General features: G+C 34.7%; 1 protein-coding gene across 2 annotated transcripts in view; it reads left to right on the top strand.

The window, feature by feature from the left end:
• The window catches only part of Golga4 (golgin A4), a 143110-nt gene that overhangs the window by 41689 nt on the left and 79142 nt on the right, over nucleotides 1-22279 (top strand). For both annotated transcript variants that reach the window (XM_074060463.1, XM_074060464.1), the window contains exons 4-7: nucleotides 2928-2993; nucleotides 6985-7293; nucleotides 9856-9903; nucleotides 13357-13413. In XM_074060463.1, the coding sequence (XP_073916564.1) occupies nucleotides 2928-2993; nucleotides 6985-7293; nucleotides 9856-9903; nucleotides 13357-13413 (480 nt within the window). The remainder of the gene's footprint in view (nucleotides 1-2927; nucleotides 2994-6984; nucleotides 7294-9855; nucleotides 9904-13356; nucleotides 13414-22279) is intronic.

Raw genomic sequence — 22279 nt, forward strand, 5'->3', positions numbered from 1 at the left:
AGCAGTAGGAGTGGGCCTTGTCATTGATAAGGGACTTTTCTGGTCCTCCTTTTGATGCTTATCCTGTGGCTTACAAAGAATGGCCAGCGCTTGAGTATCTAAATAGTAATTGTGGAGCCAATCTGAAATGAAAGAAAATTTGTACGGGGACCTCAGTTTACTTTTTTCCCTTTTATAGAAATGGTCTAATTGGAGTATGGTATTATAATTTAAGGAACCCTGTGAAGGCCACTTCTCTTGGTCACCCAAGGCATACTGAGGGCCAGGCCTCAGTACAAAATTTTTAACATCTACAAGCCAGAAGACTGGAAGGTGCAGATCCCATCTAGAAAGAACAAAATGCTAGGATCCTGTCTTTTAGCTAACAGCAGGCAGCCTCTTTAATAAAGGCTACCTTTTTAACAAAGGAATAAATCAGCTGTTAAGCTAGAGAAGGGCATTCAGAGGTCATCCCAGGCCAATAACAGTACCATACGGGACAACTAGTGTTACTATTTGGAGGGAAACATTTATGTTGAGGCTGAAAGTACAGAAAATTTTAAATGGGAAGTTTAGAGACCAAAGTAATGTGGTACTTCTGGGACTATAACCTTGAGTTAAGAATTGGCTTAAAAGGACTGATCTGGTGCCAGGTGTAAGGTGGGGCTAGGAGCAGGGCCTGTGCAAGGCACCAAGCCCTCCACACACACCCAGGACAAGTGAGCCTGTCTGCCTAGGCCTGATCCTGCAGACTGTCGCCCCTCCCCCCCCCGCTTCCTGTGTACTCTGCGTGTGTTATCTAGGGGAAGTGGCGGCAGGCCGCAGACATCACCATGTGTGGCTGGCGGCCCAGGATGTGCTGGGTCCTCTCTATGGGTTTTCTTAGCTATGCCCGGTGTTTTTACTGTGTCCAGGAGCCAGCATCCCTGTGCATGAATATGTCTGTTTGCTTTCCCTCCTCCCCTTGTAGGGGCAGAGTTAGGGTGTGAGCATGGCAGCCACTTGTAATTGCTTTTTGTAAAGCAGCTGATTTAAAGTTACTTTAGACTGAGAAGCCTGGCAAACTAGTTGGAATAACTTAAGTCTTAAGATACCATGTTACAAGTTTTTCATGGGAGGCAGGGTCCCAGTAAGCCCAGGGAGGAGTAGGTAGACAGAGACAAAGGATGGGGTGGTGGAGGCTGGGAGAGCAAGGTCAGTGCTGGGAGCACTTTCTCCTAACATATTTTACAGAGCCCATTCATTTCCTTTGTTCATAATTTAACCATTGTTCTTCAATAATACTGACTGACCAAGAGAATTGTCAGCCTCTGTATAGTATGTCTTATAGTTTATAGTATGAAGTGTAATACATTTGTAGGGCTAGAAAGTATTAATCATGATACTACAAAATATATGCCATCTATACCACCTTGTAATTCTTTGAAATGGCACAGAACAAGAAGAGTTAATTCCTGTGTTGTCCCAACCTTTCTTACCTATGTAACTTTGAGAAAATGCCTTAGACTGATAAAGTTTGATAATTTTTCTTTATAGAGAGAAGAGAACGCTATTAAAAAGTTTTGTTTATTAAGGAAAATTCATGTACATTACAAAAGTGGAAATAGTAATAGTGATATTTGAATCTTCTCCCAACCCCATATCCATTACCTAGTGTCAACAATAAATAACTCATGGTCATTTGTTTTATGTATAACACTCACTCTTACATTTCCCTACCACTACTACCCTCCTCATACTTGTTACCTTCCCACTTTAGGTATTTGAAGCAAGTTAAATCCTTAATCAGGCATGGTGATGCATGTGTGCAATTCTAGTACTCTACTCTGAAGGCTAAGGTGGGAGGATCACTAGCTCAGGTGTTCAAAACCAACTGGGCAGCATAGCAGAGACCCCCATCTCTAAAAACCAAAACAAACAAGACAAATAAATTCAAAGTAATCCTATTCTGGTTTGAAATTTTTTGGTATATATTTGAAAGGTAAAGACTAAAATATATAACCACAATACATTTACCTCATCTAAAATTAATTTCTTCCTATTAAATACCTAAGTCGTGTTAAAAAATTTGAGGACACTTTTGTCAAGCTGAGCACCATTTACATTTATATTTAAGACAAGTTAGGTCTGATATTTGACTTTTCTTGGTTAGCTGTACAAGTAGGTACAAGTAGGTAGAAATTTAAGTAACTATCAAGTTATTGAAACATAGCAGCTGGTGCTGTATTTGCTGGAATGCTGTTGTTAAAACGGAAGTTATTTCATCATGAACTACTTCTATAGTTATAAATTATAGTTAAGACAGTATATTATGAACACAGTATAGAACTTTGGATCTAAAAGAATGACAACATCTATGAAATCTGTGGTATGATGTATTCAGAACATTTCTTACCTTGGAGCATTTGCCTTATCAACAGAACAAAACAAAAAGCTTTTAATATGAAAGAAGAGATTTTGAACTAGAACTTTTTCTGAAAATGGTTGCAATAGTTTCATTTAGATTGATGACTTTAAGTATTTCAAAATATTTTTCATAACTTAATCCAGATAATTTTAATTTGAATATGATATTATTGCAGGGAACAATTGATATTACTTCTTTTTCTGAATAGTTTTCTATGTGAATGAGTTTTGCTAATTAAATTCCTGTTTTTTTCTGTCATGGTGTAAAAACTGAGTGGGAAAAGATAATCAGCTTGAAGTAAATTTTGCTATGTACTAACGTTTGCTATTTAATTTCACACATTATAGCAAAATGAATGTTCTAAAATATTTACCATACTAGTTTTCCTTGCATGAAAACATTCTAATAAATGAACAATGACTAATTTTGTTTAATAGGCACAAGTATCTGATAGGTCTTGGTACTTAGACATTGTTTTTAACAGTTTTAAAACTTTACTTTCCTGTTCCTTTTCTTTATGATGTTTCTTTTTTTTTCTTAGAATGCATCTACCCATGCTTCGAAATCTTCAGAGAGTGTTAATAGAAATGAACCATCCACTCCTCAGGTGTGTTACTATTATTTTAAGAAATAAGAGACCTCTTCAAAGTGTTGGCCAATCTGTTAATTATTCACATTCAATTCTATTGATGTTCAAAAATTTGATATAATACATATGGTAAATATACATTGTTCGTAGTTTCTTGGAAAAATGTTTTAAATGAATGCAAGATTTTATTATTCCTCATTTTAAGTTAATGAAGTAAGAACTTCAAAAATGTTGAAATCTTGACTTTATATTTGTAAAAGATTATGGAGACAGCCAAATTGACTTTTCACCTATCGAAGCCTTACAACAGTCCTACGAGGGAAATGCTGTTGTCAATCCCATTTTACTGATGAAGGCTCATTTCAAAAGCACTCTTTTTTAGCTTCTTGCCCCCACTCCTCTTAACTTCCCTAGCCTTGCTTTTCCCTTTCACAAAAACAAGTTGGTGTCCAAGAATTACATCTCTGTTCTAGGCAGTAGGACAGGTGAAAGAAAGGACAAAAGGTACATTGTATCTTATTAGGAAAACAATAGCTAAACCAAAAGATTCCATCTTATAGGTTTTCTGTTATATATTATCAAATTTAGAGATGGCCCATTCTTATCTGAAAGAATGTGGAAAAAGCTAATGAAAATATACTCACTGAAATGTAACTACAACAATTTAATATGCAGAATATTCATCACACAAACACACCCAGCACCCAAAACCTAGAAACAAAAATTGCTAATACCCCAAAAGCCCTTTTGTTTCCTTTCAGTCCTTCCTCTTTTTCCCAAGGGCAACCACTATTGGACTTATAACAACACAGGTGAATTTTGCCATTTTTTGACCTTTATGTGAATGGAATGTGAAGCTTTATGTGTCTGCCTTCTTTTGCTCAGTACTCTATGAGTTTTATCTGTATTGTTGCTTGTCGTTTTAAGTCATTCTATTGCTGTGCAGAATTCCATTGGTGAACAAAACTACAGTTTTGTTTTGTATTTTTAATCCATTCTATTGAAAGACTCAATAGTAGTTTTAAGTTTGGGGTTATTTTGAATTGTATCTCTTGTTGACCATGTTTATACATTTCTATTGCTATATAATTAGGAATTAAACTGCTGGCTCAGAGAAGGTGCTTGTGTTTAGTAAAACTGACAGTTCTTTAATGTGATTGCTCTATATCCTCATCAACACTGTGTACTTTCCATAGTTTTAATTTTAGCCATTCTGGTAGATGTGGGATAGTACCTCATTGTGATTTTACTTTGTTCTGAGAAGGTAAATATTTTTACCTGATTGTATAGTTACCCTCAACAAAACCAGAATGTGGTAGAAAGGCAAAAGGGGAAGATTGGATGTCAGGTGATAGTACTAGTTATTGAGAATTTACCTCAAGCTAGTCATGATTTTAAATATTTAACATGTTTTAATTTATTACTCTTCATAACTACTTTGAATGGAATGCTGTTATCATCTTCATTTTACATTGGTAAAAACAGAGGCACTGTAAGTTAAGTAAATTAATTAAAGGTACATAGCTGGTAAATGGTAGAGCTGAGTTTGGCCTCATACCCAGACTCTTATAGCCAGAAGAATCTGCTACCTCAATATGGATGACAGTAAAGCTCAGGGCTTCACATATGCTAGTCAACTACTCTACCATGGAGCTACATCCATAGCTCAGATGATACTCTTAATTTGTAAGTTTGTTTGCAGTTTGAAGCAGTGTCTCTTTTCGTCTCTTTTCTCCATAATGATAGTTATTGTTTTATTGTTAATGTTTATTTATTGAGCATTTTGTTATTGTTTATTCAGCATTTGCCACATTGTAAGCACTTTATATGTATTACTTTATAGCAGTCACACAAGATGGATGGTACCATTTTTATAATTTTTACTGTCCTTATATTCTTATTTTACAGAGGAGGAAACAGGAGTAACAAGGTTAATTATTAAGTAACTTGCTCAAGGCCATATAGAACAGTGCTAGAGTTGGAATTTGAACTTTCATAGCCTGGCATTATATACTATTGAGTGAATCACTATATCAAAACATTATTGGGGCTGGCAGAGTGACTCAAGTGGTAGAGCACCTGCCTAGCAAATGTGAGGTCCTGAGTTTAAACCCCAGTACTGCCCCCCCACCAAAAAAGTTATTCCTGGAGCTCAGGGTGTATCTCAGTGGTAGAATACGCCTAACATGTATGTGGCCCTGGGTTTGATCCCAAAAACAGAAAAAGAAAAGAAAAGGCAGGAAGGGAGGAAGAAAGGAAAGAAGAAAGTTACTCCCTGGAATAGGAGATGTAGCAGTTAAGCTTATTAGGATCTGCAAATATAGATCTTTGACATTGCTCATTAGCTTTTTGCTGACTCCAAAACACCAACTATTTCTAACGCTCTCAAACTTGCTTCACCTATTAGTTTTAGGATATTTTATAAGATTGTCTGATAAGAACCAAAATGCATTTTTTTCACATGGGTCAGAAGTTACTGGTAATGGTATTATCAATAAAGGAATTCTTAAAGATTTTGAGCATGAAGGTTTTCTTCTCTTCCATTAGGCCCTCCCCACATTATGAATGTAAAACTTGCACATTTGTGAAAGAAATCTGTCCTAAATACTACCGCTCAGAGACACTGTTAACCTTTGGTGTCTGTCTTTCACAACTTCTAAGAATTCTTGCGAACATATGCATATAAATTGAAAGTATATGTAATTAAGGTCAAAATAAGCTCACAATATATGCAAAATGTTCTATAACCTGATTTTTTTTTCATTGAATAATATACTTTCAACTCTTTCCATATACCATACCTAATGTGTCCTTTAGTGATTAACATTTAGGTTGCTTTTAGTTTTTATTATAAACAACCTATGTTCATTTGAAGGGGCTGTGGCATGTTATCCCCTCTTACTTACTCCCACCTTCCCTAATACTATAATTAAATCTCTCAAATCACTAACACATTTGTTTTGATTTTTAAAAAATTATATATTAAAAGAGAATACTTTTGTTTGCCTATAGTTTTTACCTACATGTTCTCAACTTCCACTGAGCATCTCTTCTAGCATTTTATTTTATAACAAAATCTTGCTGTGTAGCCAGATTGACCTTGAACTAGTGGTCTTCCTGCCTCAGCCTTTTTATGGAATTACAGGCAAGAACCACCATGCCCAGCTTCATTCTTAGCATCGTTATGATTTCCAGGTGACCCTATTGCATTAATTAATGAGAATGAGTTCCTAGGAAACAGCTCTTAAATATTGACTGCTGTGATCTGAACAGAATAATGCCGCTTAAAACAGTTGAATTATGTTATATTATTTTTCATTATGATTGTTCAAATTAAGAGAACAGTTCTTACTTGTCAATATTTCTAACATCAGATTTACTGGCTATGCAGAGGCAGTCAACTCCCTGCATGGTTTGTTAATGCTTATTTTTATTCTCAATACACAGAATGGTAATTAGGGCCAAGTTGTATGTCACTAGGCAATTTCACCTCACATTCCATTTTTAAAACAAGATGGGCTTATTTCAATTTATTCTTTCCTGGCCCCATTTCCAATTTTTTTTTTTTGAAAAGAATGATCAGGACCCACTGTCTCTAAAGACTGTCCAGATAAGGTGTTCACCGATGGATGGTGCAGATGGTGTATACAGATAGTTACTGCCTTCAAGGATCTGACATATGAATCCTTGCAACACATCTGTGGGGTTAGCTGGGAAAGCATAGCTTCCTTTTTCTTTATTATTACAAACTGAAGAAAGTGACTTAGTGAAGGTCGTTCTGCTGCTAGGTGATAGACATAGGGCCTAGTTATCTAACTCCAGGTCCAGAGCTTTCTCAAAAGTTACCAAATGTCTTTTGCTTTTCAGAAAACAATGTTTTATTAAAAATGCCAAGGATATAAATTGAATTTGTTAGAGCTTTTAACAGATTACTACTGGATGATAGGGGTTAATGGAAGTCTAAATGTGTGTATTTTAACCCACATATTCCTTTGGGTTTTGGTTGCAGTCAGGTGACCTTCAGACTTTTGCCCAGAAGCTCCAGCTCCGGGTGCCTTCCATGGAGTCTTTGTTTCGAAGTCCGGTAAAGGAATCTCTATTGCGATCTTCTAAAGAGTCTTTGGTACGAACGTCTTCCAGAGAGTCCCTGAACCAACTTGATTTGGACTGTTCTGCCACCTTTGATCCCTTCTCTGATATGGAAAGTGAAGCTGAAGACTTACTAGGGAATTCAGACAGTCTCAACAAAGAACAGTTGATTCATCGGTTGCAAAGGATAGAGCGAAGCTTAAATACATTTAGAGGAAAATATTCTGAGGTAGGAGCATGACCTGTTTGCTCATACACTATTTTCTTTTACTGACTTGTTCTCTGATTCATATTAATGTATTTTTTTTACTACTGTAAAACAATTACCTAAACCATTGATTCCCAAAGATACTCTGATTACTAATTGTAGGTCATCTGTCACAATATGTAGTTAGAAGGTTTCCTTGACACAGAAGTCCTTTGGCAAGACTCATGGTAACAGTTTTGGAGAAGACTATTGTCTGTAGCCTTTTGCTTCGCACATTGTGTCTCTTAGCTTTCCTAGCCTGGGTCATGTGGACACCCAAGACTCAGGTCATCCTCTTTCCTTCCTTATTCATCTCTGAGTAGCTCAAAAAGGGACCTCTTCTGCCAACCAAATCCCCATTATTGCTGACTACAATTATGTTTTAGGTAGTAGGATCATCTTGAAGATTTGGTTTATTCTAATTGTTCCCACATTTAAACTTTTGCCTAAAATGAATCTTTTAACTCTTAAGCCCTTGACTCTTCTGCCAACCAAATCCCCATTATTGCTGACTACAATTATGTTTTAGGTAGTAGGATCATCTTGAAGATTTGGTTTATTCTAATTGTTCCCACATTTAAACTTTTGCCTAAAATGAATCTTTTAACTCTTAAGCCCTTGAGGATGACACACCCTGTTTAGTATAATTGTTTCCATTCCATTTTGTGGTCCTGAAAGGAAGGTACCTTCCTTTCAGACTAAAATTATATTGGTTGCCTCCCTTGATTTCCCTTTCTATCTTCCTTAGGAAGAAAAAATCTTCCTTAGGAAAGTCTTTGTGGAATAGGTTGTCCGTGGCTTTTTTGTTTGTCTTAATGTGCAATATTCTATTGTATCATTGTTTCTAAGTTGGCATCACAGTTAATTTTAACTAATGAATAATAAAGTTCAGTGTTAGAATATAAAGTTAACCAACTTCTTTTTTCAAGTATGGCTATAATGCAGTTAAAACAAAAACAAAAACCTTGATAAAAAGGTACTGAATATCTATTGAAACTATGAAGTGCTGAAATGGAAAGGATTACCAGGCTAAAATCTAAAGGCTGATTAGAACTCAGAGATTTAACATGGCATTAAACCCATGTATCTCATGAGGATCCTATAGAATCAGGCAACTTTTTCCTTTAAATTCACTTTACTCTGTTTTTTCTTTCAAGATTAATAATAATGGTCATGAATCTGTTTGTTTGTATTTGTTACTTTCAGTAATTTACCCACAGCTTTAAGGTTGAAGCTGGGGCAATAATATAATTAGTATTTAAGTATTGCTAAATAATATATATTTTATATTTATAGTGTCAATTAATTTTGTACTTGCCCTATGAAGTAGATTTAATTAGCTCTATTTTGTAGAAAATGGATTGGAGATTCATAGAGATTAATAAGTAACTTGTTTAAGCAAGTGAGCAATTGGCAGAATCTGAATTTGATTTTAAATCTTCTGTGTTTTTTTTACTACCCTGACTCTACTTTTAAATGCCCATACCCTTTGTCTCTACTTTTCCTCACCACTGTAGGTAACTAGGATGAAAAAGTGATTCTGGGATTATTCTTCCTCCCCACCCCACCTCTTTTTTTGAGTACCATTGTCCTTTCTGGTCTTGAAGTAGTAAGAAAGAGAGAGTTCTGGTCTCAAGCAGAATTTTGCTTTTCATATTCATAGGCCTGTTACTAGACTTACTTTCTATTGCTACCTGCCTCTTGATTCAAGATATTAGTAAAGGCATTTAGGGAATACAGCAGCCTTCCAGGGAAAATGGCAAACTTCATAAACAAGGGTGCTTCCCCTAAATCTGCAGCCATACTCTTCAGAGACCAACAGTACTTCTAATGTAGGATTCCAATAACCCATATTCACATATATAATGCTTATAATTTACAGGTTTAAAAATGACTGTTAATCTCTAATTTCATCAAGTTGTGCTAGAATGCTTAAGTATCCTAGTTAGGTTAAATATCTGTTTAAGACTTGAACTACCAGTTTCCACTTGTTTCTTACGAATTTCTTTCCTTAGATTTTTGCAAAACCAAGTCACAGATCCTACAACCGGAAGAACATTCAGGCCTCAGTTATATGATGTATTATGGCCAAAGTGGGAATTTAAAAAAAAAAAAAAGTTGGAGAGCTCCTTTCTTCCTCAACTCTCATTGAGTTAGTTTGGGGTGGGGCCCCCGAATTTCTGTTTCTAGCAAAGTCCCAGGTGAGGCTATTGCTAATGTAGTCTATCGTAACAGTTTGGGTAGCCTCCTACCTTTTGCCAGGTTGGGACTAATACTCACCTATGAATTAAGTACTGAAATCTAAAGAGGAACAAGTATAATAAAATGAAGTAATATAGAGATTTAGTGTCATGGCAAGTTCTATTGTACTGTTTATAAATAATTCCTGTGTTACGTACTTTTAACCATTATGCATTGAATTCTGTTGAATTGTCTACAAAAGGTATCTCTAACGTATTTTTGACTTTTACAATGAGATATTTTAGCAGAATTTAGAATAATTCCATTTATTGAGAAATGACTAATATTGTGATTTTATTTTAGCTTGTTACATCTTATCAGACTCTTCAGAGAGAGAAGAAAAAACTACAAGTAAGTGATTTATTGGCTGTTATGTTGAGTCATATATAATTTTAAAATTAAAAGGTTTTAGAGGAACCTAAACCTAACACCTTCTTTTTAAATTCTTTGTATGATCATAGTATTTTAACCCTTTTTACCAGTACCAGAAATTTTGATAAAGAGACTGAATGAGAGATCCCAGATATTTAGGGTGGGGCTTCCTTGGGTTACAGATCCTTGTAGTATTCATAAAATCTGGACTTAAGGTATGTTTGCCTCTTTCAATCACCTTTGTATATCAGTCTACACGTTTCTGCCTTACTTAGTAATAAACAGATGTTCAACTTTCCTGTTTTTTTTTCATTTACTTATTTATTCATTACTTACTGCTTCCTCTTAAGAGCTAGACACTTCATTTGTTGTTTTTGATATAGCTTTACAAGAAACAAAATTTTCCAAGAAGTTTGTTGTCTACTCCAGTATAAAAACCATATTAAATTTTTTGATGCCAGCCAGATACATTTAACTAGTGTAGAGCAGGATCTCTCTCTGACCTTGTAAGTTTACATTCTTAGGTGACAAACAGAAAAGCTCTTTGTAAACTGTAAAGCAATATATTAATGACTGTAAAAAAACACAGATACAACACAAATATATTGCCAAACATTCTTGAGAGGTGTTGTTAACATTGATTCTTATTACTAAAAATGAGACACTAAACTTTGTTCCCTTTTGTTTTCTAAATAGACATCTCTGATGTCTGTAGACATCACTGTATTGGGTTCTAAATGCAGTCAATCCTCTCTTCTAGAATAGCAGGTTTTGGAAGCTGCTTCTTGTAAAGTTCTTGGTTTAAGTATGTGAGAATAAGAAGCTATTAAAGTTCTTCTCAATGACCCATCTTTTTAAATTTTACATAATTATATTTAATTCATTTATTAATTATTTATTGGCAGTACTAGGGTTGAACTTGAGGCTTTATGCTTGCTAGACAGGTACTTTTCTGTTTCAGCTGTGCCTTGAGCCCTTTCTGCTCTGGTTATTTTGGAGGTAGGGTCTTGGTTTTCACCCAGGTCAGACTGGACTGCAATCCTCAAATTTTTTATGCTTTCCCCTGTTGCTGGGATGCCAAGGTGGCATACCACCCGCTCAGTATGTTTTCTTCTGAGATGGCATCTCGCAGACATTTTTGGCCATACTGGCCTGGAACCTCGATCCTTCTTGTCTCAGCTTCCCACGTATCTTGGGATGACAGGCACTGCTACTATGCCCAGCTATTGGTTGAGATGGGGTCTTGTGAACTTTTTGCCCAGGCTGGCCTCAAACCGCTCTTCTCCTGATCTGAGCCTCCCATGTAGCTAGCTAGGTTTATATGCATGAGCCACCAGCACCTCACTGGGTAACCATTTTTGACCCCACTATACCATCCTGTTAGGAGCAGTAAATTTCCCATCAGGTATCTCAAGTGACAATTCATGTGTCAGAGCTATGGGGAAGTATCCACTCCAGTTCATCCACTCTAGCCATTAATTTGCTGCTGCTGGGGTGGTGTGTGCATTTATGTGTATGTTAAATTTAGTCTTAATTTTTTAAAGTAGATGTTTAACATTTTGTACCATTCAAAGAAGCTAATTACATAACCAAAAGGTTATTTATAAAGTAAATTTTGGTAAAGTTAATTTCCCTATGTACATTGCTTTTAAATAATTTTTCATAAAATACTAATTCTAGTTCAACATTAAGCATAACATTAAACATTAAATTTCCAGACTTTGGTCTAGAATATAATCAGTTCAGAATGATAAAGAGATTATTTCTTATTGATTCCGTACTCTAATTGTCCAAATAAATGTGAAAATTAAATTTCTACAAATAGTTTTTAATTGAGTAACTTTTCTGAAATATCTTGAAGTGGGGGGATAATTCTCATGTAATTCATTATTTTGTTAATATTTTATAAGTTTATTTTCAAAAGGTCATCTTGTTCCTAAGTTCTGTGGCTATCTGGCTTGTGTTTATGTGAACTATAGATGTGTATTTCTTAATGTATATAATTCCAACAGTAATGGCAATAGAGATTAGTGGTTTCATAGACCCAAATATAAAATGTGTTGGAGATACAATTCAATGCTTTATACTCCTGTCTAGACATGTGTACATTCCATGTGTGCAAAATTAGATATCTCTTCATTAAATATCCTTTTAATAGATCCAGTGGAATAAAAATTTTAAGTTCTGTTAACATTATTTCTAAAGCGGTGCATGTTAGCTAACATTTATTGAGCTCTTATTGTGTGCCAGGCATTGTGGTGTATTTATTCTTTGCCCCTGTCCTGTGAAGAGATTGAGGAAAAGCAACCTGTTGTTCATTAATTATAACATAGAAAAAGGAGGAATGGAGCCAGGATCCACTTCCTAGCGGTTAGACTACAGAGCATATGCTAACAACTACTGCACTACACTATCTCATTGTTCTCAATATTTTATCTTCCTACATTTAAAAATTTATAATTGAAACCAAACTTTCAAAATTTGTACTCACAGCTGTAGGGGTTAAAAAGTTTTTGGCTTTTATTTTATTCAACTACATAGCCCCATAAAAACAACACAGCCAACACTCCCCGTCTATATCCCCACTTTTTTTGAGTGCACACAAACCAGTGAAACTCCAAATTACCCCATTTGTTTTTGGTTTTGTTTTGTTTTGTGTTCTTTTCTTTTATTTGTGCCAGAGTCTCCCTGTATAACCCAGAATGGCTCCGAATTAAAAATATTCCTGCTTCTGCCTCCCAAGTTCTAAGGAGATGGGCATGGAATTCCACTCACCCCATTTCTTTACCTCTGTGTATTTGGGATGTAGGAGAATAAATGATTTTTTTTTTCCGAGAACAGTACCTTTCCATTTAATGTCCTGTGGTAGTGAAGGATCACTCTCTCTATCCTCACCCAAGTATGAGTCATTTCATCTTGCAGTATATTAATTATACTTTCATTAATTTTTTAAAGTACAGTTACCAATTTATGTAGTTAACCTTGTGAGTTTCTTGCCCGTTTTTCTTTTTTATTAACATAGACTAGAATTATTTTGTGTTTAAGTCAAAATTCTATTAAAGAGGCTAGTAACTGATGTTTTTCACATATTAAAACAGTGAAATAAATTACATTTGGAATTTAGTTTTAAGTTTTTTAATTCTTAAATTAACATACATTTAAATCTATATTTGCTTTAAATGTCTATGTATTTTAACAGACGTATGACATTGTTTAACCATACCCACAGCCAGAATGTGGAGCAGTTCTATAACTTTGTAATTTAACTTTTAACAAATTTTCAACATGGTCCCTTTCTTAATTTTCAGTCCTATCCTCCATCTTCAGGTTATTTGGATAAGCAGTTGTGATATTTTTAAAATAACTTTTACTTGCTTTGCATACTATGCCATACAGATTTTTAACTAACCTTTTTTTTTTTTTAAATTAAAGGGTATATTAAGTCAGAGTCAGGACAAAGCACTTCGGAGAATTGCAGAATTAAGAGAGGTAAGTTTTAGTCTTTAATACTTTGAAAACAGTAATTTAATCTCTTATTTTTATCAAGACAATTGTACTTCCTAGAGAAGTTTTATGTGCCTATAATTAGTATAGGAGTAACTAGCAAGCCCAGTCTATAAGAACACAGATAATTCTTACAGTTTTATGAGGTTATTCTAAGATGTTGAAATTAATGAAAAAGAATGTCTTACTTAGCAACAGAATGTGTTTGTCTGTTTGACTAGTCAGTAGCAATATCTAAGACTATTGTTAAGTGTTTTAAGCATCCTTTTGTTTTCCTAACTATCTTTTTGGTAAAATAAAAGAAAAATTATGTTCAGGGTTATTTTGTTCTCAAGTCCATCCAATACCTTACTGGTTCCCTCTACTTTATCCTATTCTGCTTCAATGTTGCATATTTCTTCTATTGTTGGTGCTTTCTCCCCACCTATTTGTGTTTTGGTGATATGAGGATTATCTTGTTATCTGTCTACTTTGATTGTAAATGTTCTTCATGGGTTTCAGTTTGTTACTTTTTGTTTCTAAATTACCCAAACTAGGGTTATTTTGAAAAGCTTGAAACAAGTGATTACTTTAGAACAAATCAAAGTAAGTTTAGAATTTTATGTATTATAAGTAATTTGTGGAATTTATCAGTTCTTAATATATTAAAAGTGTAAGTTTAAAAAGGGTTAAGTAAATTAATATGTCCACAAATAGCAGTTGAGAAATGGTAGTATATTTGTGAGAAGAGGCAAAGGACAATAAAAACAAAAGAGTAAATAGTTTTTCTTTTGAATATTTGATGTCATCAGACCAGCTACATTTTCCACAAAATATTTTTTGTCATTGTTGTTATTGTTAATGAAAGACTGTGGCCTGAATTAACTACCCATATTAATCATATGAATTTCTTATGTTACATTATTAATATTTTATTCTTACTGGTACGTTTCATTTTTCATCTCTTGCACCATTTCTTCTATACCAGAGATCCTAATGATTTTGTGATCCACAAAAGAGATTATATAATTTCCTATACTCCCCTAATAGTCCTTTTTTTTTTTTTTTTTTTAATTTTATTGTTGTGCTGGGTGGGTGTACATTGTGGCATTTACAAAAGTTCTCACAATATACCAAATATATCATAGTTGAATTTACCCACTCCATCATTATCTTTTATCCCTCACTTCCACCATTCCTGTAGTTGTTTCAACAGGTATCCTTTTCCACTTACATACATGTGTATACTGTGTTTGTACTATATTCACCTTCATATCCCCATTCTCCACATCCTGCCCCCTCCTAGTGATATCAAACCCCCAGGGACCTGTTCTACCTTCTAGTTCTCCAACTTTGTAAAAGAAAAATAAATTTACATTTATCTTTGCTTAAGATAGTTATACAGGGAGTTTCTTTGTGACATTTCAATGTAAACATCGGGTTACAATACATATGTATTGTAACCCAAAATGGTTCATCTCCTGTTTTTCTTCTTTCTACCTTAGTCCCCTTCTTATGGTGATTTCAACTGGCTTAAAAGTTCTATTCATTCTTATTTCAAGAGTACAACAACCATATTCACCTTTATAACGTCCTTCTTTTACCCTCCCTCTCATATGTGACCGCCCCTTAGCATGACCTGTGTTTTGTAATTTTGCTGTACTTGTATTAGGTCTATATTCCATGTGAGAGAACTTTTGGTCTTCTTATCTGGCTAACTTCAATTAAGGTGATGTTCTCCATTTCCATCCATTTGCCTGCAAAGGAAAAAATTTCTTTCTTTTTTATGGCTGAATATAATTCCATTGTATATAAATACATTTTCTTAATCCATTCATTGGTTGTGGGGCATCTCAGCTGTTTTCACAGGTTAGCTATCGTGAATAATAATGCTGCAATAAACATGGGTGTGCAGATGTCTTTATTGTAACCTGCCTACATTCCTTTGGGTATATCCCCAGGAGTAGAATTGCTGGATTATCTATTTTTAGTTTTTTGAGGAGACTCCATACTGTTTTTCCATAGTGGTTGTACTACTTTACGTTACCACCTGTAATATATGTTGTTGTTTGTGTTCTTGATGATAGCCACACTAACAGGAATGAGATGGAATCTTAACATGGTTTTGATTTGCATTTCCTTTATGGCCAAAGATGTTGAGCATTTCTTCATGTGTATTTTGGCCATTTGGACTTCTTCCTTTGAAAAAGCTCTGTTCAGTTCATTTGCCCATTTCTTCATTGAGTCATTGATTTTTGGGGAGTTTAGCGTTTTGAGCTATCTGTATAATCTGATTATTAAGACTTTGTCAGATGTATAGCTGGCCAAGATTTTCTCCCTTTCTGTGGGCTGCCCTTTCAATTTGGTGACTGTTTCTTTTGTTGTGCAGAAGCTTTTTATTTCATGTAGTCACATTTGTCAATCCTTTATCTTAGTTGCCGAGCCATTGGCGATCTATTTAGGAAGACATTGCCAATGCCTTTTTATTTCATTTTATTGCCTGCTTTTTCTTGCATTAGGTTCAAAGTTTCTGGTCTTATATTAAGGTCCTTAATCTACTTTGAGTTGATACTTGTACAGAGTGAAAGACATGGGTCTAAAAGTTTTCTGCATGCAGATATCCAGTATTACCAGTAACATTTGTTGAACAAGCTGTCTTTTCTCCATTGTATGTTTTGTCAACTGTGTCATAAATTAAGGTAGACATAGCTGTGCAGATTCATATCTGGAACTTCTATTCTGTTTCAATGGTCTTCATGTTGTTTTGTGCCATTGCCATGCTGTTTTTATTCCATGGCTCTGAAGTATAGTTTGAAGTCAGGTACTGTGATACCTCCAGCATTGCTCTTTTTACTCAGTATTGCCTTGCCTATTGTCAGTCTTTTATGCTTCCAAATGAACTGTAGTATTGATTTTTCAGTCTCTGTTGATGAATGTCTTTGGAATTTTTGTGGGGATTGCATCGAACATGTAGATTGCTTTTACTAACATAGCCATTTTCATATTAGCAATTCTACCAGTTATTAGTGTTTTTTTTTTTGAGGCTCTTGCAAATGGAATTATTTTGTATATTCTGTCTCAGTCTGTTCATTGTTGCTATATAGAAAGGTTACTGATTTTTGTAAATCGACTTTGTATCCTGCTACTTTGCTGAAGCTGTTTATGATACCCAGGAGTTTTTTGGCAGAGTTTTTCAGGACTTTTAGATATATGATCATGTCATGTGCAGATAGGGATAGTTGGACTTCTTCATTTACAATTTGTATCCCTTTTATTTCTTCTTCCTGTCTTATTGCTCTGGCTAGGAATTCCAAGACTATGTTGAATAAGAGTAGTGGAGAGGGTAGATACTCTTGTCTTGATCCAGACTTTTAAGGACATGGTTTTGGTTTTTCCCCATTTGATATTAGCTATACACTTGTCATATATCGCCTTAACTATGTTGAGATACATTCCTTCTATTCCTGGTTTTATCAGAGCTTTTATCATTAAGAGATGTCGAATTTTCTTGAAGCTTTTTCTTCATCTATTGAGATGACCAAGTGTTTTTTGTCTTTGCCTCTGTTTATGTGCTGTATTACATGTAAAGATTTGCATATATCGAACCATCCCTAGTATCAAACCTAGTTGATCATAGTGTATGATCTTTTTGATACGATGTTGAATTCTGTTTTCCAGTATTTTATTGAGGGTTTTTGCATCTGTGTTCATTAAAGGGATTGGCCTGCAATTCTCTCTTTTTGTGTGTGTCCTTGTCCAATTTGGGGATGAATGTAATACAGGCTTCATAGAATGAGTTTTGCAGTGTTCCTTCCCTTTCTATTTCCTGCAACAGTTTAAGGTATGTTGGTATTAGTTCTTTAAAGGTCTGGTACAATTCAGGAGTGAATCCTTTGGGTCCTAAACTTTTCTTTTTTGGGGAGACTCTTTATTGCTGCTTCAGTTTCATAGCTTGTTACATATATGTTTCCATGATTAATATCTACTTGGGTCAATTTTGTGTGGTCATATTTGTCTAGAAATTTTTCAATTTCTTACAGGTTTTCCAATTTTTTTGAATATAGGTTTTCAAAATAGTTTGTAATGATTCCCTGGATTTCCTTAGTATTTGTTATCTCCCCATTTTCATTTCTAATGTTATTAATTTGGGTCTTTTCCCTCCTCATTTTAGTCAGGTTTGCAAGTCTTATTTGTCTTTTCAAAGAACCAGTTAGTTTTTTTTTTTACTGATTCTTTGTATGGTTTTTCTGGTCTCTGTTTTGTTGATTTCAGACCGTATTTTTGTTATTTCTCTCCTGGTAGTTTTGGGTTTAGTTTGTTCTTGTTTTTTCTAGAAGTTGGAGATGTAGCATTAGGTCATTTATTTGAGATCTTTCTGTGCTTTTAATGTATGCATTCATGGCTATAAACTTTCCCCTTAGGACTACTTTTTTTGTGTCCCATCGGTTCTGATAGATTGTGCTTTCATGCTAATTAAATTCCAGGAACTTTTTTATTTCTTCCCTTATTTCTTCGATGACCCTCTAATGATGAAGCAATGTGTTATGTAGTCTCCAGGTCTTTGAATATTTTCTGTTACTTTTGTTTGAGGTCTAGTTTTATTGCATTGTGGTCAGACAGTATGCAGGTGGTTATTTCACTTTTCTTGTATTTGTTAAGACTTGCTTTGTGACCTAAAATATGGTCTTAATTTAGAGAAATTTTAATTTGCTGCTATGAAGAATGTATACTGTGCTGTTGCAGAATGGAATACTGTGTAGACGTCTGTCAGGTCCATTCGATCTATGGTGTCATTCAATGCCAGAGTTTCTTCTTTTCATTTTTTTCACCCATCTATTGGTGATAAAATAGTATTGAAGTCTTCCACCACCACTGTGTTAGTATCTATCTGTGTTTTTAAGACCAGTTTGTATGTTTAATGAATTTGAGTGAAGAATTGTTACTTCCTCTTAATGTATTGCTCCTTTTACTAGTATAAATTGACCTTCTTTGCTTCTTCTGACTAATTTAGATTTGAAATCTACTTTATCTGATGTAAGTATTGCTGTTGCTCCCTGTTTTCACAGCCATTAGCTTGGTAAATCTTTGTACCCTTTCACCCTAAGACAATGTTTGTTTCTGTCTGTAAGATGGGTTGCTTGTAAACAACAGATTGTCATATCTTCCTTTTTAATCCAGTTTGCCAATGGGTGTCTTTTGGCCATTAACATTCAGTGTTAATATTGAGGGCTATATGGTGAGTCTTGCTATTAAGTTGTTTTTGTGTAAGACTGTGTGTTTGCAACTAATTCCATGCTATTTTGATTACTTGTCTGCTTTTCTTTTGAGCTTTGGTAACTCCCATCCTTTCATGGTTATGTTTGTTTTCATCTTTTATGTATAGGATTTCTTTCAGAATCTTCTGTAGTGGTAGTTTAATGGTCTTGTATTGTTTTAGTTTCTGTCTATCATAAAAATTCTTATTTCTCCCTCAATTTTGAATGATAGCTTTGTTATGTAGAGTATCCTAGGACTGAAATTGTTTTCTTTCATTATTTGAAATACCTCACTCCATACCCTTCTTGCTTTTAAGGCTTCTGTTGAGAAATCTGTTATTTTCCAGGATTTACCAAGTTATTTCATTTTTCTTTCTTACAACCTTCAATATTCTTTTACTGTTCTCTGTGCTAATTGTTTTAACTCTAATACTCCGTGGAGAGGTTCTATTTTGGTCAAGTCTATTTGGTGTCCTGGAGGCTTCCTGTACCTGAATGGGCATCTCCTCCCTGAGCTTTGGGAAATTTTCTTCTACTCTTTTGTTGAATATATTACCTATACCTTTGGCTTGTACCTCTTCTCTTTCTTCAATGCCTATGATTCACAGGTTTGTTCTTTTGATGGAGTCACAGAGTTCTTGCATATTTCTTTTGTAGCTCTTGTGTCTTTTACCTAATTCTTCTGGTTTTTCTTTAATATCTATTTTGTATTACAGCCCTGAAATTCTGTCTTCCACCTGATCTAGTCTGCTGGAGTAACTTTCAACTGTATTTTTTATTTGACTTAAGGACCTTTTTATTTCTAAGATTCCTGTTCGATTTTTTTTGAGACTTTCCATATCTTTGTTAAATTCTTTGCTCATATATTGCATTGTGTTCTTTATTTCATTTACCTTTTTTTTTTTTAATAATCTCCTTAGTTTGTTGTTAGGAGTTTGTTGGAATCCTATTTGAGTTGATTCAGTTGTTTTTGTGTCTTCTCAAGTTTTTAATCCATGTTCTTGGGATTTATTGAGTTGTTTTTGTATGTCCTCATTTAGCTCCTCTTTGAGCTCAATGAACATTCTTATCATTATTCTTCTGCCATACTGTTTACTTTCCACCAAATCCTCTATTATGTCATTGTTAATCTTTTGAGGAGTCATATTCCCCTGCCTTCTTTTTCTTCCCATGTTTTTATTTTATGCTTTACTCCTCATGTGTTGTTAGTTAGTTGGGGGTTTTAACCACCTGTTATCTTTCCCTTGACTTAATTTCTATGCTCTGACTAGCTTAGTTGTCAGTTAGGTTGTTGTAATATTTCTGTTAACTGACCTGGATGTAACTTATCAATAACAAATTCACAGATTCAATGCAAAAGCAGTTATTTATATAATATATATTATATATCTATATCTATATATAAAACCCTTGGTGATATTATCTATAAACGGTATTGGGGAAATAACAGTTGTTTGTATAGCAATTGATACTTAAGTAATTAAAAAGATGGTGCTAGAAGAGGGTACAGGAAGTCGGGGTTAGGCAATGGAGAGAAGAAGTATTAGGTGTGGGGGCTACAGGGTAATAAGGCCCTAATGTAAAAGTGTAGTTCAGCTGTTGTGGGTGAGGGTGCTATTGTCAAGGATTGCAGAGGGATAGGAAGGATGGGGGTAATGTATAAAGTTGATATAATAGACTATTTGTGTGTGGTGAGTGTGGGGGTAAAGGAAGGGAGAAGAGAGGAAGGTAAGGAGAAGAGAGAAAAGATGAAAAGAGACAAAAAAGATTGGGAGAGAGAAAGGAAAATTGTACAAGAGAGTGCTAAGCAAATTGAAATTAGGACAGAATGGAAGAGGAAGATAGATAACAAATTAAAAACAAAAGAATTTTTAAAAGTAAAAATATATAAATACATACATATAATATATATAATAAATATATATATAGTCTATATTTCTTCCTCTTTATGGAGAACAGTGGATTTCTTCTAAATTCAATGAATGTTTTGGGATCTTTCATCTGATTTCTAATTCACATGCTGACACTTTTGATAGGGGCTTTCTCTAGGTCTCTGCTGCTTCTTAGGGTTGTTATGCTGGGCTGTGTGGCAATGGCTGTTGCCCCTTCCTATTGAACAGCTTTGCTTGAGATTTGGGGGGTGTGCAATGAGGATGTCAGGGGAAGTGAAAAAATAATAGAAAGGGCATCTTTTTTTTCTCTTTATATTGCCAGAAGGTGCTTTTATGAGCTAAAAGCACCTTTGCTTTCCCTAGAGAAGCCCGTGGTATTTTTTTGCTCATTATCTTGCATTTTGGGGACTAACAATAGTTTTATTCTCTTTGAGGTAAGAAATTAAATATCCAAATTTTAAGTGGTTAATGATAAGATATACATAGTAATGGAGAGCAGCCATATTTGAAATTCAGAGTGTACAATATAGGTCAGGTATCATGTGTTGAACATTTTTATAATGGGACTATATCTAGAGAAACAAGAATACTTTTTTGTGTGTGTGAGTCCTGCTGCACATCCTTCAATTTTTTTTTTTTAAGTGGTGGTACTGGGGTTTGAACTCTGGGCTTCAAGCTTGCTAGGCAAGCACTTTACTACTTGAGCCACTCTATCAGCCTAAAATGTCCATTTCTCTTTTTTTTTTTTTTTTTTGGCAGGACTGGGGTTTGAACTCAGGTTCTTATGCTTGCTAGACTTGGTAGGCAGGCACTCTACTATTTGAGACACTCTACCAACCCTGAAATACTTGTTTTACCTTTTTTTTTTTTTGGTGGGACTGGGGTTTAAACTCAGGGCTTTGTGCTTGCAAAGCAGGCGTTCTACCACTTGAACCACACCTCCAGTCTGAAAATATTGTTTAAAGAAAATTATTGCAGCACATCTCTGAGTGATGGATTAAATTGGAGGAAGACTTGAGTTAAGAAATCTCTGTAGAAAGCTCTGGGATTTAGTTACAGTTTTAGAAAAAGATAGAACCTAAACATTGTAGAGAAAGTAATAAAAAAAATTTGATCATATGCATTGATCAATAAAGCTAATAAGATGTGACATTGAATATTTTGAGTTTAAGGAATTAATGAGATAGGAATCCTAGAACAACAAAGCAGTCTAATACTGGGTGGGCTACCTAGTATGTTATAGGTATTGATCGCTAGTATTCTAGGGAGTGAGTGTAAGGGAGAAACACCAAGCACACAAAACTGAGCCTCAAGGAATAGATGGAATCTATAAGAGACAATGAGGAAGATAGCCAGGAGGAAGTCATAGAAAGCAGTACCTCAGTTGAGGTGGTGATGATTGTAGCTAGTAGAAAACATCTTAGAATTTTCTTAGAAAAACTTGGTAATGACCTGAAGAAAACATCAATTTAATCAATCTCAGAAACTAGAAGTTTTGTTTAGTGATCAACTAGATCTTTCTCTGCATTTTACAGATGAGAAACCTTGTGATTTTGACTGTTAGATGCTTTCATGCATTGGGAAGAGGAGGAAGACTATTGGCGCTCTGTTTGGTGTAATACAATTTAGTTTTAGATTAAAGTGACTATAACCCAAAACAATATAATGTCTCCATGTACTTTATTGGAGTCTTCTTTTCCCCCCAGATTATCATCAATCATACTC

This window comes from Castor canadensis, chromosome 17 (genome assembly GCF_047511655.1).
Source record: "Castor canadensis chromosome 17, mCasCan1.hap1v2, whole genome shotgun sequence".
NCBI classification, from domain to species: domain Eukaryota; kingdom Metazoa; phylum Chordata; class Mammalia; order Rodentia; family Castoridae; genus Castor; species Castor canadensis.